Source organism: Vidua chalybeata, chromosome 5 (assembly GCF_026979565.1).
Source record: "Vidua chalybeata isolate OUT-0048 chromosome 5, bVidCha1 merged haplotype, whole genome shotgun sequence".
NCBI lineage: Eukaryota > Metazoa > Chordata > Aves > Passeriformes > Viduidae > Vidua > Vidua chalybeata.
The window spans coordinates 52,900,089-52,915,411 of NC_071534.1; the positions used below are offsets into that span (position 1 = coordinate 52,900,089).

Below are 15,323 nucleotides of genomic sequence, written 5' to 3' on the forward strand. Positions count from 1 at the left end.
ACAGTTTGTTCTGTTGATAGTGGTGTTTTGGCTTCCTCTTCATTCAGCTGCTCGCAACTGCTGTGAGGTACATTGAGAGGTGGCCCTGCCTTCTGATAAACAGTTCCTAGGTCTGGAACATAAAGAATGCCCTTGTGTTCTCTTTGGGTTTTCTCAGTTGCTATAGAGGTTTTGTGGATAATCCCTTCTCCTAAAAAACGTGATTTCACCTCTAGAGAAAAGAAGATTTTCAAGGCCCTGCTCGTGCTGGTTGATAAGATCATAGATAAACTTGCTGTTAATCCTAATTTGAGAACAATAGGCAATGACAGAGTAAGCTGTTCTAATTTTTTTTTTTTTAAATGTTTTATGTAAAATAGCAGAGACACCAAATAGCCACTGAAATACCACTTTGAAAGTGGACCTGAAGTAACGCTGTGGCGTAGGTGGGTATTTTGGTCACTGACCTGTCCCAGAGTGCAGGTCTGGCTACCTTTCACCCACATCAGTGTTCGCAGTATGGGAAAATGACTTCTATCATGTAGGAGTCAACCATGCTGCTCTCTAGGCCACTGATTTCACTAGCCACCAGATGATCAACATGGACACACCCAGGGAAGGCTTTTTGGAACAAATTCCATATTGGTAAAAGACTTTATACAGAAGAATCACTATGAGTGTTGCCTTTCATGGTAGAATCTAGTCTTCATGGTTACCTTTCTTGAAATATCCAATTCTGGATAAGACAAAACAGGGAGGTTTTGAAGTTTGACATACTTCTGATCTGTAAACATGGTATGACATATTTTCTGTATATAAAACAGTCAGTCTCAGAAGCAAAAAAAATAAGACAAGTGGCTTCAACCTCCCTTCACCTCTAACTTGAAATCTTACCCTTTTTGTTTTGTTTTGTTTCACAGTATATTCACTCAGCTGGAATCATCCATCGGGTGAGTTCAGTCTTTGAGGTAATGAAAATGAATGAATGAGGTCCCTCTGTGCATCAAATGTATACTAAGACATAGTTACAATACATTTTAAAAGGTTGAAGTCGTACTTGACTAACTCTGTGTTCTGCTACAGGACCTGAAGCCCAGTAACCTAGCTGTAAATGAAGATTGTGAATTGAGGGTGGGTATCATGCTGTTGTAACAAAGAGTGTTGTAAAAACTCTCAATATGACAGTTTTATAAGAAAACGTTAATTACCATTTTTATGGCTCATTCCATTAATTTCAACTGTTTGCTACTTGCCCATTTCTGTGAACATGTGTTTTCTCCCAAATGTTAATTTAATATGAATACAAATATCTTTGCAAAAACCCTATGTACCCCACAGATGGTAAATAGGTAATAGTTTGGTCCCTGAGTGAGTACTTAATGGAGTATATCTTGAGAGTCTGACCGTGGTATGTATCTGCATCTGCCATGTATAGATGAAGCCTTGTAACAACTTTCATATTTGTATCTATAGAACATACAAGCTAAATTAAATAATGGTAGCAACAAATAAATCAGTATTACCAGTTACAGACAGTAAGACAAAGAAACAAATAAACCCAACCAACCAAAAAGAACTCTATAATCCTTGCTTCCCAAATGCTGTTTTGATGTAAACATCTATATAAATACAACTCTTAGTGTGTCTGTGTGATATGATACTACATAGTAAGCATGAGACTCTGGAGAAGGAAAAGATGTCTTGCAGCTTTCTAAGCTTTTAAGTTTGAGAATGAGAAGTTAAACATTTCTCCATGACAGCCAGAAACATCTTTATTCCCAAGACTGTGATGTAATCACTTTATTCCAGCTGCAAGGGATTTAAGAAAAGACTCCAAATACCACAAGATCAGCAAAAAATCAAAATAATGATTAAGAGCAGTGCAGTTAGGTTCTTGCACTAATCCGGATCTGTGGTGAGAAACTAGTTCCTGTTTGATTTAGTAGTAACAGTTGCAGATGCTCAGCAAGTTTCATTATTATCTCTTTAATGTCTTCATGCATGTATGTTCAGCATCTGTGAAATTTTGTGGGTCATCTCTGTTTGATCATGTACTCTAAAATGTGTACTGTATTTTTGTACTGGAAGTAAAGGAGACTTTTACTGGTTTTTTTCTATTATTATGAAATCTGTGCACCTCCCTGTCTAGCGTTTGTTACACTGCTCTCTGCTTTGTTTATATTTATAGCTTTACTTCCTCAAATTATTTTTAATAGGACAAACTAGTGGATATTTCCAAGTACTAACAAAAAGGAAACAGAAGCAAAAAGAAGGCAAGACTCTGTGTGTGTGCACATTTGGTGGAAGGGATCAGCTGTTAAGGAAGACTATTGCCAAAATCCTTATAAAAATAAGGGCATTACTGTTTGAGTTTCACACCATTATTTGTGGTTGTTTGCCTCATGCATTTTTCTTCACTTACTTAAGAAATAAATTGTGCTTTTAAACTATACTGGAAGTAAGGATGTTAATTATTTATATCTTAATATTTTTCTTTAGGCTTTTTATATCTTTTAATTGGATTATAACTGAGGAATTTTGAATTATACTCTTGAAATTTTCTTATTCCCTGTGAAAAGGGTTAGCCATCAGCTTAATAAATAATCCTGGATCTCATCACAGGAGATACTCAATGATCTCATTCACATTTCTATGTGAAGAGATGCTGGCTAGCTCAGATGACTGACTTAACAGCACTGAGGCTCAGATAGTACCCTTTCAATGTAGTCTGTCTTAGAGCTAGGGTCCATAATCAATGGGACATAGACTAACCAGAGAATAGAACAGAAAGCAAGGAAATTAGCTGGGAAAGTTCAGTTGAAATAACTTCCCATCAGTGTAAACTTAGTAAGGAAAAGCATCTGGAGGGGAACACTTTGCGATCAAGCCTCTGTGTATGTAAACAGAGCTCCTTTGTTTGTTTTGGTGGGCAAGTTCTACTGAAAACAAACAGGGTGTGATTTAAATTTACATTGTTACATAGGATATACTTTTCTCTCCTAGTGGCACCAGGATAATGTGTGATTTGAGTAAATGCTTAGACATAAAAAAATTAGACAACAGAAATTCTGCAGATTTGTGATCAGCTTATTTGGTCTTTAAATGGCCACTGGCACTTGCTGTTAGCGTTTTACACAAACACTCCCAGATGATAATAATATTTCATTTTTTATAGCAACAGTGTTTATTTTTAGTAAATTAATGTCAGTGGAAAATTGAACCCAAGGCAAAATACAAAGTCTGCCGTGGAGAACAAAACACCATGTTCATTGCAGTGGAAATATCTTTATGCAGCACCAGAGGCTGCATGGATACAGCAGGAAGAGCAGATGAGCTTGTCTGCAGAGTGCTGCTGCTTTACTTCACCAATAGTGAGGGACTACAGAAAACTCAGTAGTGAGTAATGGGAAAATCAGGACCTATAACAAAAGTGAAAGGGGTTTTTTAAAATTATTATTTTATTTTTATTCTGTAGATTTTAGACTTTGGTTTAGCTCGTCAAACTGATGATGAAATGACTGGATATGTTGCAACAAGATGGTACAGAGCTCCAGAAATTATGTTAAACTGGATGCACTACAATCAAACAGGTAAACTGTGAAGGCTTGTATTTTGCTACAGCTGGATGTAGTGATAGTTTTAAACCAAGAAGCAGCTGTGTTTAAGGATGTCTTTGATTCACTGTGCACATTTCTGTCTCTGTTTTTTGGCAGTTGACATATGGTCGGTTGGATGTATCATGGCAGAGCTATTGAAGGGAAAGGCTCTGTTTCCAGGAAATGATTGTATCCTTAATATAAATCTTAAAATGGAACTAAAAAAATACTCTCTAATTCTTTTTTTTTTTTTCCCTAAGGACTTGAGTGTTTCTATAGACATGGTTTTGAGGTAACAAACTTGTAAAAGTATAAACAATTTGCTAATCTTTCAATTCAGTATATATGACAACTGAAAATGAGACCCACTGGTAAGATAAAAACCAGTAACAGATATTCCTAAACATGAAAAATTTACATTTATTCTTTTGTGTATCTGTATTTAAATAATAACCTATTTACAACAGGGTAGATTTCTTCCATGTGTGGATCTTATTGAAATAACATATGCTAAAACTAAAGCTGAGTAAAGGCATAGTTTTTTCACCAGCTAATATGATTGAACAAAATAGAACTGCTTTTAGGCTGAAAGTTTCACAAAATACAAATGAGTTAACTTTTAAATAATAAGTGAATTAATAGATCTATTGTGTCCTGCTATGTTAAAAGAAGCCAGTAGTTCCAGAAATGCCACAGGAGCAACAAAGCCCTTTCTTTTCTGCAGCACTCTGCTGTGGTCCCTAATGGAGCATCAGGGATTTCCACTGGCGTTTCCTGTGCTGGCAGGAGCAAAAAAGAGATGTTTCTGAGGAGAGCAGTAAAATAATAAAAGAAAACTGAAGATAAACACATAATACCCCTCCAAAAACAGTTCTGGTGATACTAAGCTGTTGCTGGATGCAAAGCATTATGACATTGAATTGCCTGAAATAATCTTAAGAGAGCTGAGACCAAATCTCCTCATTGGCCTTTCTGTTGTGCTCAGCATCAGTAGGCTCTCTTGTAACCACAGGCATTCTCCAGGTATATCATCATCGGGAGATGACTGTCCTCAGACTGTTTGATTACACAATATGTGGTATTTGAAAAAATCAATATATATAGTTCACAAGAAGTAAGATTTTTTTTTGTTGTTATAAAATATTGTCTACAACTATATGATTATATCAATTTAAATAAAGCTGTAAATCTTGAGTCTCTATAAAAATGTAATATACTTTACAGGTACTAGGTGACAATGAAAAATTAACATTTTCAAAGGTTTTAATCTTGAGACCTATATAAAACAAAATTTTAAAGGTACCAAATTATAACTTCTCACTTGCCAGTCTTCAGATTAGTAATTTAGGCCTATGACCTATGTATCATATTAAACTGATCTTCAGAAATCCCTCAGATCGCTGAAACATAAATATGCTATTAATATTAAGCTTAAGAATGTATTAAATTGGGAACTAGGACAGAAAAGCAGTATTTTTCATGCAGCTGACATACCTGACAAGTTAATATAGTACAGTAGAAAATTTGGTACTCCAGGACTAGGCTTAAGCAGGTATGAATTGATATCCTTCCATGAGCTATGGTGGAATTGTCTTGCTCAATGGTTTTAAGCATCTTAGTTACATGTAGGGAAGCTTATTAATTGTCTAAACCCAGAAGGACTGTGTGCTGTTTATTTCCCTGAAACTATGCAGATATCGATCAGCTGAAGAGAATAATGGAAGTTGTGGGCACGCCCAGTTCGGAACTTCTGAAGAAGATATCATCAGAACATGTGAGTTCACAGCTTCATTCAGTTAACTGACTTTCCGTCATTCCTTCTCTAACTGGCATTCTGTGTCACTGCCTGTGTTACATGGGCACTCTGATTTGTCAACAAGCAAATTCCTTAAAATTATCTCTGGTTTTTGCTGCTAGAATGCTACCATTCAAAAAATACGCTTTTGGAGGCATCCAGATGCCTTGACTGTCACTGGATAAGTTTTGATACTTGTTCTCATGTACTCAGATTTTGCAAAGGGTTAAGAAATTAGTCGCAATGATCTTTTAAAGTGCTTACAATTAAATTATAATTTAAAAAAATTAAAACTGGTGCTCAGCTCAGAGCATTATATTGTTGCTATTAAATCTGCTGTCTCTTCGTATGTAATTTGTATGCTTTCCACTGTTGTAATGTTTCTAAATAGAGATGTATCCAAATCAAATAATATGTGTTCTGCATGAGTGCTCCATTTAGGTCCCTAATTTGAAAATCGTATTTATTCATCTTTCTAAATGCTTGTGTGAGGTCCAATTTCTTGATAATATTCATAAAGAGTGGCCTTTTTAACTTTCCATGTGACTTCTTTAAATAGTAATCTAGTAAATGAACAATTTCTACTTAATTTCTCTGCTAAAGATTCATTGTAAGCAGTAACTGTGGATAGCCAGCTGAGGAACGAGATATAGATTTTTTTGATAAAAGTAGGTGATGGGCACAGTCTAAAAGTTCAGATAAACACCAGCACACAGATACCTCCTAAGGTGCAGCTGTTTTCTTAAACCTCTTCTATATACACCTCAGACTAATACTAATGGCTATTTCTCACCTTGTGTATATATTGATGGGTTTCCTTTGACCTTACTAATGGGTACACTAGCAGGTTAAGTAAGCAGGAGCAGTTGGAGAGCCAGAGCAGCCCTGTATTTCTGGAAGATCCAAGCATAATGCAACCTCATCATCACAGGCCACTACACAGTCCTAGATTTTTTGGCTACCCAGTGCCTAGGAATGGCTGGGGCAGGAGGCTAACTAAGCATCCATCCTTTTGCCAGGGACCTCATCAACCAACAAATCTCAGACTGTGCTGTCCTAAGCATAGGTCCTTATATAGTCTTGTAGGTCCTTTTGTAGCCTTCATGTGTTGTTAAGATCCTACAGGTTTTGCTGTAACACATTTTCAGTAGTGTACACAAATGTGTTATTTTCCCACAACTAGTGAGCGTTTTGATCGTGAGAGTAACACCTTAAATACTTAGTGGAAATAGTATGTCCTTTGTTCTTTTAATTTCTTGTGTTTCAGAGCATAGCTCAGTGAGGTACAGGAATCCTGAAACTATTTTATTTGGGCTAATTATACCTTTAGAGCACAGGCAGAACACAAAAACCAGGTTAATGAACGGGAGTGCTGCTAGGTCACCTCTGGGCTGCTGCTGCCTGATTAGAGGAGCAATGTCAAATGAGATGCATACCTTGCTTGGAGGTAATTGCCAGTTGCAAGGGAATTTCTTCATTCTAGTTCTTCTTTACCATGTAGTTTGGCCTTATTATTTAGTTACTTCTTAATGCAGCTTGCAGACATAGACAATTTTTTGACATTTCTGTAACAGCAATGTCAGAGATTTACTGAAATGCCAAGCCTATTTTCAGTTATAAGCAGAGGATTAAGGAAACTAATAGAAACTAATAGATCAACCTCCTTGGATATTTCAGCACAAGTTACTGAGGTGTTTGTCTGTGTTTCATGTTAATATGAGTTTAAATGGTAATTGCATTTCAGAATAATTTAAACATTGGGATTCTCTTGGTCAGGTTCCTGTGGTGCGTATATAAGCAGAGGGGACAGGCTAGTAAGTGCACTTTTATAGGTCTGTGTTGTTTCCAAGGGATTTCTGGGCAGTGTTGGAGGTAATTTTCACTGCATCTCGTTCAGTCATGTTATGATTAGTTGTTGATTAGTTGCTGTTTTCCATGGGCCAAGGATCCTTAGTTAGCCTTCTGCAGATAGTGTCCTTCTAACAGGACTGCTAAATCCTCAGAGATGTTTTAAAAGGGTTAGGGTTTGTCCAAAGACCAGCTGAGATTTTTAATGGATTTAGGGAATAGCTACCTGCTTCTTTTTTGACAATTCCTTTTCAGAATTCCCTGTTCTGTCTGATCCAAGTATGCAACCTCTTCTCTTGCCAACCTACCTACCTCAGCCTAAAAATTTGTAGCTCATGTACTGTTAGGCTGACATTTGTGGATCCTATACCCAGGCAGGCTTTTACTAGCTGAGTTTGAATTAACCTTTCACAGCCACAGTGAAAAGGCAAGCTCTTAAATTCTGTTAAACATCTGAAAATCTCTTTGCATGGAGTATCAGAATTTGTTGTTTGGTCTGTGAAGCTATGTCTCAGCAGAGAAGAGAGAGGAGGCAAGGCTGCAGATTGAATTATACCACTTTGCTGAGGGTAACTGAAAGATTATTTAGGCTGCAGTTTCTGATTGAGCTTTACATGCATGTGTTCCCTGGGGATATACTGCAATGAACCAGTAAGCACAGGTGAAAACTAATGTGCTAACACTTAAACCAAAATGCACCTGCTTAAAACTGTCTTGATTATTGTCCAGTGTACAGGAGTGAGTATCTGAAACAAGGTCGTACAATGTGGTTTTATGTAAAGAGATTTCCTATGTATAAGAAACATTTTAAAAATGTCTGTTTTTTCAGAGTTGATGTAGTTACTGTTGAGCAAAATTTAACCCTGTGGATATGGTATGTATATTGACTTATTTCTAGGCAAGAAAATACATCGAATCTCTTCCACATATGCCTCAGCAGGATTTGAAAGCAGTATTTCGTGGTGCCAATCCATTAGGTAAGAAAGTCAGACTGACACAGATAAATTTTTTCACTAACATAGGGACTCAAGGATTCCTTGTGTTCCTTGCTGTATGATCCTATATAATAATAATAATAATCAGACCAGTGAGAAGAGCATTGCTTAACCTTTCATCCTGAGACTGGTTTCCCCTTCATGAAGCCTGTGTCTTTTTGTTTCTGATGGAGATTACAAGAACCTCCTAAAGGAAAATGGTCCATGGACAAAAAGCAAAAGCCAGCTGTACACAGCAAAAATAAATTAAAATGTCATTGAGTCTAGATTAGAGACATCACTTCTGGCTCAGGAAGGCCATGAGCTGTAAATTGCTGGCAAGCAGAATATACCAGGAAGTACAGCTGTTTGAATGACCCTTTGGAGTATTATTTCCTAGGAATATATGAGCCATTGTTGGACACAGGATACGGGGCTAAGGCAGACCTTTGATCTGATCCTGTATAATTGTTTTTCTGTCTAATCAATTGGTTCTGCCTGTGCAAAAGAGATGTTTTTGTGAACTTTTTCTTGTGACATAAAAATGAGACACTTGAGTCATCAGAGTCATCTCACTGCAGTACCAGGTCAGTTCCATCAAGGAATTATATATTCCATTATATGGAAGTATTGTGAGTAAAAATGGTTTGAATTAATTTTGTGTATTAATACAGATTATATTCTTATATTACAAGTAGTATGGAACACTTTCATATTAAAAAATGGGATTTATTTGCCTGAAGTACATGAGAGCATGCTACATATTAATAGCATAAAGGCAAATTAATGCCAATGCTTATATGAAAGCAGTAAAAAAATAATATTTGAAATAGTTATGATAAAATTTCCATTAAAAACTAATTTCAGCCATACAACTCTCTCTTATTTCTAGTATACTTCAAATGTCAATTTCAAACATATTTTGTTTATGCTGGGTCCTGTGAAGTTGCTTTGGGCTTTTCACCTGATCATTTCATTGGTGCAGCTTATTAGAGGTGTAATCTCACACTTTATTATCCACAAGTTACTTAGCTTAGTCCTGACCAGTGCAAACTTAAGCACACGAAGCACAACACAGGATATTACCTTATGAGCACACACGGATCTTTTTAGAATTAAGTCCTTGGATATCCACAGAGGTGAATCAGATCTCCAGTTGACTATACTGAACCTCTGTGCATGCCACAAGCAAACCAGAAGTTTCCTTCAGCTCTCTTTTGTACTTGCAATACAAAATCTTCAAAACTTACTTGTTATGTTGCCTAAATTTTGCCAGTAATATTAATTGTGTTTAAGGTGAGTGAGAATAGATGGAGTGTAAACAGTTGCCTTTTCTTTTATTTCCTCATAGTCTCTTCTGGCTTTGAACTGCATTTCTGTTTTGCCTTAGCTGTAGATCTGCTTGAGAAGATGCTTATTTTAGACAGCGATAAAAGGATCACTGCGTCGGAAGCACTTGCCCATCCCTACTTTGTGCAGTATCATGATCCAGATGATGAACCTGAGGCCGAGCTGTACGACGAGTCCATAGAGAACAAGGAGCGAACCATAGATGAATGGAAAGGTATCAGAACTGCATGCACTAGTTAAGACATGTAGCAGGAAAAAGCCTTACTTAAATAACAGTTTTCCTCCATTTCTAGCCAGAGGAATTTGAACTTTTATGCCTCAGGCAAACAAGATAAGTTCATGTGTGCTTGTTGGGAGCGGACAGGTAGAAAAGCTTATATTTCCTCTCTGTATTTTGCCCACTCCCCCACTTCTATCATCTCCTTACTAGATTCTCTGTACCAGTGAAAGCTTAACTAAAGGCTGATGCTAGCTATCAGGTAATTACACATTCTCTTTTGCTTTTAGTTTTCTAGGTCAGATCCACAGCTGAAGTAACTGTCCTGGGGCAAGTGACACTGCTTGGGGTTCTGGTCTAGTTCTGATCAGAACCAGAAAGTAATATTACCTACATAGATGTGAATTTTGTTAATAATTCTTTAGATAGCAAAGGAATTTGGATTAATAACTACGCCATGCGTTTGGTTCTGTTTGAGATGATAGTTGGTGATTTTACTTGGGAGTGACACCCCAAAACCTTTCTTTGGTAAATACTGCAACAACCTTCCATGCTTGCAACACAATCATATTGCACTGCAGTATCACGGAAGTAAGTTGGCTCAACATTAGATTGCAAGTACTCTGAAAAGTACAGTCCAATTTCACCACTGTCTAATGAGGACATGTTATTCTAAAAAATCCTTACTAGAGATTTTAAATTGAGAATAATGTTGTAGAAAAGTAATTGTTTCTGTTTGTCAATAAAGGTCTTTCCTTGGCTTAAGAAGAAATGTGTCTTCCATAAAATAAATGTTCTTTTGTTTCTATTTGCATTTGCTGTAACTTTTACTTGGGAAAAATTCGATTAAAATGTATTATCATAGTGGTTAGGTTTATGATGAAAATACTCTCATGTCTTACTCATGCCCATCCACTTGTGCCATGTTTTATCCTGGGCATTACAGGGGAGAAAGCAGACTGTCTATAGCAAATGTATCTTAGAGATAAATAATAATGAGGTCATGGCTCTCTCTACAATTAATCAACCTCCTAGAGCCCTGGAGAGGCTTTTGTAGAAGCTGACTGTGTCTGTACAAACAAGGAGGATTGACTGGCATCACTTATTCCTTACACATGCTCTCCTTTGCAAAACCTGGCAGCCTACAGCAGCACACATACATCTTGTTTTTGAGAGCTGCATTTATTTGCTGCTGTACTTAGCAGTAGGTGATTTTTTTCTGCTGCTTTTTCAGTTGCCTGAGTCTTTAACAGGAAAGTTTAATAATTTCTGAGTCATGAAGCAGATTTCTGTTTGTGGTGAAACTCCATTGAAATTATTTCAGGAACACTTAACACTTTCTAAACTGAAATGAGGCCATGAAGGTGACTTCTCTTGGAAGGGCTGTATCATACTATTTATCAGTGCATTTTTCATGTATAATTTTTGCATCGTTGACCTTGACAGAACTACAGGTAAAATTCCTTCTTTATTCAGGTTTAAAAAAGGCCTGAGAGAAAAATCTCCAAACTTGCACAGCAGGTTTGCTGCTTTTCCTTCTTCCCTCTGGCCGTATTTTTATCTTGGGGAATAAACTTTTTATTTTCAAGTACAGTATGTGCCACATTTAAGTAAGATGACTTAAAATGTTTGTAGTGTCGATGAAATATTTACCCAATATCTCAAGATATCATTGGCATGTTTCTGCTCTTTTTCTGTTCAAGTTAAAAATCAGTGGTGCCTGATCTCAAGGGGCTTAGCACCAAAGTAAAATGAGATTTCAGACATTTTGTCATATACATTATGCACTTCAGAGTTTTTTTGGCCTCCATTGCACACTGCTGAGGCTCACAACCCAAGCTCATAGATTTCTTACTGACATGTTTAATCAGTTAGAAAATATTTCAAAATGTTAGAGGCCAAGAATATGCTATTCAGAGTTGAATGCTATACATTCTCTCCTTAGATGTTGCTCCAGTTGCACGTATCTCTGCTGAATTGGTGCAGTGAGATGTGGGTAAAGAGCTTCATAAACATAAATTACACAGCCAGTGAGAATAATTTCTAATACAGTTCCAGGTGTCCGATTTGTGAGGACACTGGCTTCTCCAAGTTCAGCTCCCTAGCTGCCTGTAATTCTGTGTAGTAGTCATCAGTCAGTCACTCAAAGTCACCTAACATATCCTCCGATGCCCGGAGTTCTGCAGAACTTTTCCTTCACAGAAATCCCTCACTGAAACTGTACACAGTGGTACAGCACAACACAACCAGAGCAAAAGCAAGATTCAGTTCCAAGATTTTTTACATACTTTTTAGAGGAGCCCTAGGTACACTTGCAGGAATAAAAGCTATCTCAGAGTTACTTAATAAAAAAGCTAATAGGCTTGAGATTGTTATCATCACTGTTTGGAGAACAGAACCTGAAGTAATGCCATAACCTGAAGTTAGCCATATGCAAACAGGATTTTGTCCTTAAAAAGCAGCATCTAATTTGAGAAAATATGAAAGAGGTAGCCACTGACAACATATTTCATTAATGTCCGAGGCAGAAAACAGAACATGACTGTTAGCATGGAAAGATAAAGGGTTATTCCCAAAGCAGGGTAACATAGCAAGTAACCCATTAGTTTCTAGCTATTGATGAATATCGAATTTCCTGAAGAAAGCTGTTACATACTTCTAAGACAAAAAGAAAATTTTTTCAGAGTACCGTAAAATTAAATCAGCTACAATAAAACATTTAGAAAAAAAAACACAAACAAAAGGAAAACAGCAAACGTCCAAATAAAGCCAGGATCACAAGGAATTAGCACAGAATTGCAAATGCTATATAATTGAAGGCAACTGACTGAGAGATGATAAAGAATGTTCTCCACAGTTAAAAGTGTACATTTTGAAACCTATGTCCTTTTAAAGATTCAGTTTTCCGTTACATATTGTCTTTTATTACATCATTTTGGCAGGTCATCTGACAGTGTAATTGATGTATTCATTTCAGGGCCTGTGTGTTTTAGTAATTAGTTGAAGGGGACAGTCATGTTGTACAATAACAGTGTTTATGAGTCTAATTTGTAATCTGAGGTTAAGAGGAGGATTCCTAGTGAATTCAGTCTGTTTTTTGGATCTGGACACTAAAGCGGCTGGAAATACAAACTACAAGTCACGTGTATCTGCAGAACTGTTTTGTCTGGAATATTTTTCTTTTGGAGAAAATATCACCTAATTCTTCTCTCTTCCTTATGCCCCCTCTGCAGAACTTACCTATGAAGAAGTGAATAGCTTTAAACCACCCGACTTAAAAATGGACAGCCTGGAGATAGAACAGTGAATACAGGCCGCTCTGTCTTGCCTTGCTGCACTATGAAGACTGTTAAAATATAACCATACAATTTAACCTGTGGTCACACATAGATTTTACTATCCAAAGATGTTGGAGGAGATGTTGAAAAGCAGATGCATTAAACAGAAGCCAGATGTTGTCTGGTTTGGGTGGGGGTGTTTTTTGCCTTGTAATATGAATGTATTCCCAGCTCACAAAGGGTGGTAAAGAACTGCTTCATTCTGACAAAATTATGCACTGAGTTCTGTCAAGCTGTGTGTTCTGCATGTTTCATTTTATCAGTTGTATTGCCAAAATAAAGGTGACCTTTTAAATTAATTTTAAAATTGTACATTTAAAGCATGAATGTATACAAACATAAACAAGAAGTCCATACAAGAATCCTTTTTTTTTTTTTTTTTGTGGCATTTTATCTGTCTGTTTTTGTACTATTTATAGTTAGTGCCTTTATGAAGAGAGGGCGTGGTAGTGAGATAGACAGAATATGCATATGTAGTCATACCTGTGGTGGTCTTACACATGTACTGGATGTCTCTCAAGCAATCTTAACACCAGTTGAAAGTCAGTAAAAATAAATCTTTGTCTTCTCTTGCCATTCAAGTGTCTGTTCTCATTATTTTCCACACCTATTTTTTAATCTGCACAATTCCCATTTTTGAGACAGTTTTACTTCCCAATGGTATTCCTCACCATGCCATTGCTGGACTGTTGGTGAATTTGCCTGGGTTTACAGGAAGGTGCCTTGAAGGTACTGCAGCAGAGCTCTGTAGACTTCTGCAAGCTTCAGCAAAGGCTGTCACAAATGGCAATGCAGGAGTGCTCAATTCAGTTCACAGCTTTGAATTAAATATTCCACATTGTCTTATTTTCCTTCACAAAATCCTTGGGAAAGTAATCTAGTAATTGCCATTGGAAGACATGACAAAACAAGGAGATTCATGAATTTGACACATTTTCATTTAAGTTTCTTTTTAAGCAAAATTTTAAAGGTTTTCCGACTCTGAAAAATTGGAAAACTAAAGAAAATCTTGCAGGACACATAGATACCGAGATTTTTTAAAGAATTAAATTTATCTGATTCCTCTATTATACTGTATACAGGAACATAACAGGTATGATACTGTAAGAGGAACATCCTTTTGGCACAAGGCCTCGTGTATTGTACTGGCTGTGTCTTTGTACACACTTGTGATTCACAGCTGTTTAATGTTTAATTTGTGTCTTGTTCTTGCTCTGTCAGAGTCTTATTTTGGAGGTGGCTTTTTATAATATTTAGGTTTTCTGATACTTTTGTCATTAATACTCAATTGTATAGCAGTTATATAAGGTAATGGATTCTACTGCATTTACTTTCCTCTGTATCTTTTCTATGTAAAAAGAAAGGCATTTTCTAAATAAACAGATTTAAAAACAAAAAGTCAAGTCCAAGAACTTTGCTTTTTTCAGAAATAGAAATAGGCATTCCATCTAGAAAATATGCTTCTAATTTGTGGACTAAGTGATAGACTGTTTTGGCAATGTTGACTAGTTATCCAATACTTGCATCCAATTAAATGCAGCCACTTGTATTCAACTTTCCCCAGGGCATGTTAATCTGAAAGTAAATGCCTGCATGGATTTCTTGTGACTCCGTTGAAGTGCTGTCAGCCATTGTTACTTTGGCTTCCTGTGAAGCTGGATGAGGCTTGCAATAACCATGCAATGACTGAATTTCATGCTGACTAAAATAGGTGAAAAAGTTCTACATCTTTATACTATTTGTCTAACTACATAATGAAAATATTCGCTCAGTCATATCTTAAATATTTTTTTGTTTGCCAGTTAACTCATTGCTTTATTTTCTCTGGAATCTGATATTGAGTTTACACGCCTATTTGGCAGCTCCATTTCAGTTGGAAGGGCAAAGATGAAGTAAAGAGATTTCACAAGAACTTTTTGTGTCCAACAGTAATTAATTTATTATGGGGTTTGTCCCTTCATTTGTTAAATCTGGTTTCCTGGCTCTGAGGGTGGCCTTTGTCAAAGGCCTTTGCTTCAAAGGATGCGTAAAACTGATCGCCATAGCTCCGCCACTTGAGGTAGAAAGAAAGTTTTATGTTGCTTCCAAAATTTGTTCTTCTGGCAACTCTGAATGTTCCTCTGAATGTTTTCTTTGACATTCAGAGATACAAGTTTTTTTCTAGGAGATAAATTATGTAGGAAGAACATGGTCATAACCACATTTAAAATAATCAAAGGTGACAGT

At 36.6% G+C, this 15,323-nt stretch overlaps 1 protein-coding gene across 2 annotated transcripts in view; it reads left to right on the top strand.

Annotated features, from left to right (window-relative positions):
• The window catches only part of MAPK11 (mitogen-activated protein kinase 11), a 29,865-nt gene extending 16,469 nt beyond the window's left edge, over positions 1-13,396 (top strand). For both annotated transcript variants that reach the window (XM_053942098.1, XM_053942097.1), the window contains exons 5-12: positions 900-929; positions 1,063-1,110; positions 3,455-3,569; positions 3,693-3,764; positions 5,270-5,349; positions 8,117-8,195; positions 9,583-9,756; positions 12,993-13,396. In XM_053942098.1, the coding sequence (XP_053798073.1) occupies positions 900-929; positions 1,063-1,110; positions 3,455-3,569; positions 3,693-3,764; positions 5,270-5,349; positions 8,117-8,195; positions 9,583-9,756; positions 12,993-13,066 (672 nt within the window). In that variant the 3' untranslated portion in view covers positions 13,067-13,396. The remainder of the gene's footprint in view (positions 1-899; positions 930-1,062; positions 1,111-3,454; positions 3,570-3,692; positions 3,765-5,269; positions 5,350-8,116; positions 8,196-9,582; positions 9,757-12,992) is intronic.
• The last annotated feature ends 1,927 nt before the right edge of the window (positions 13,397-15,323 follow it).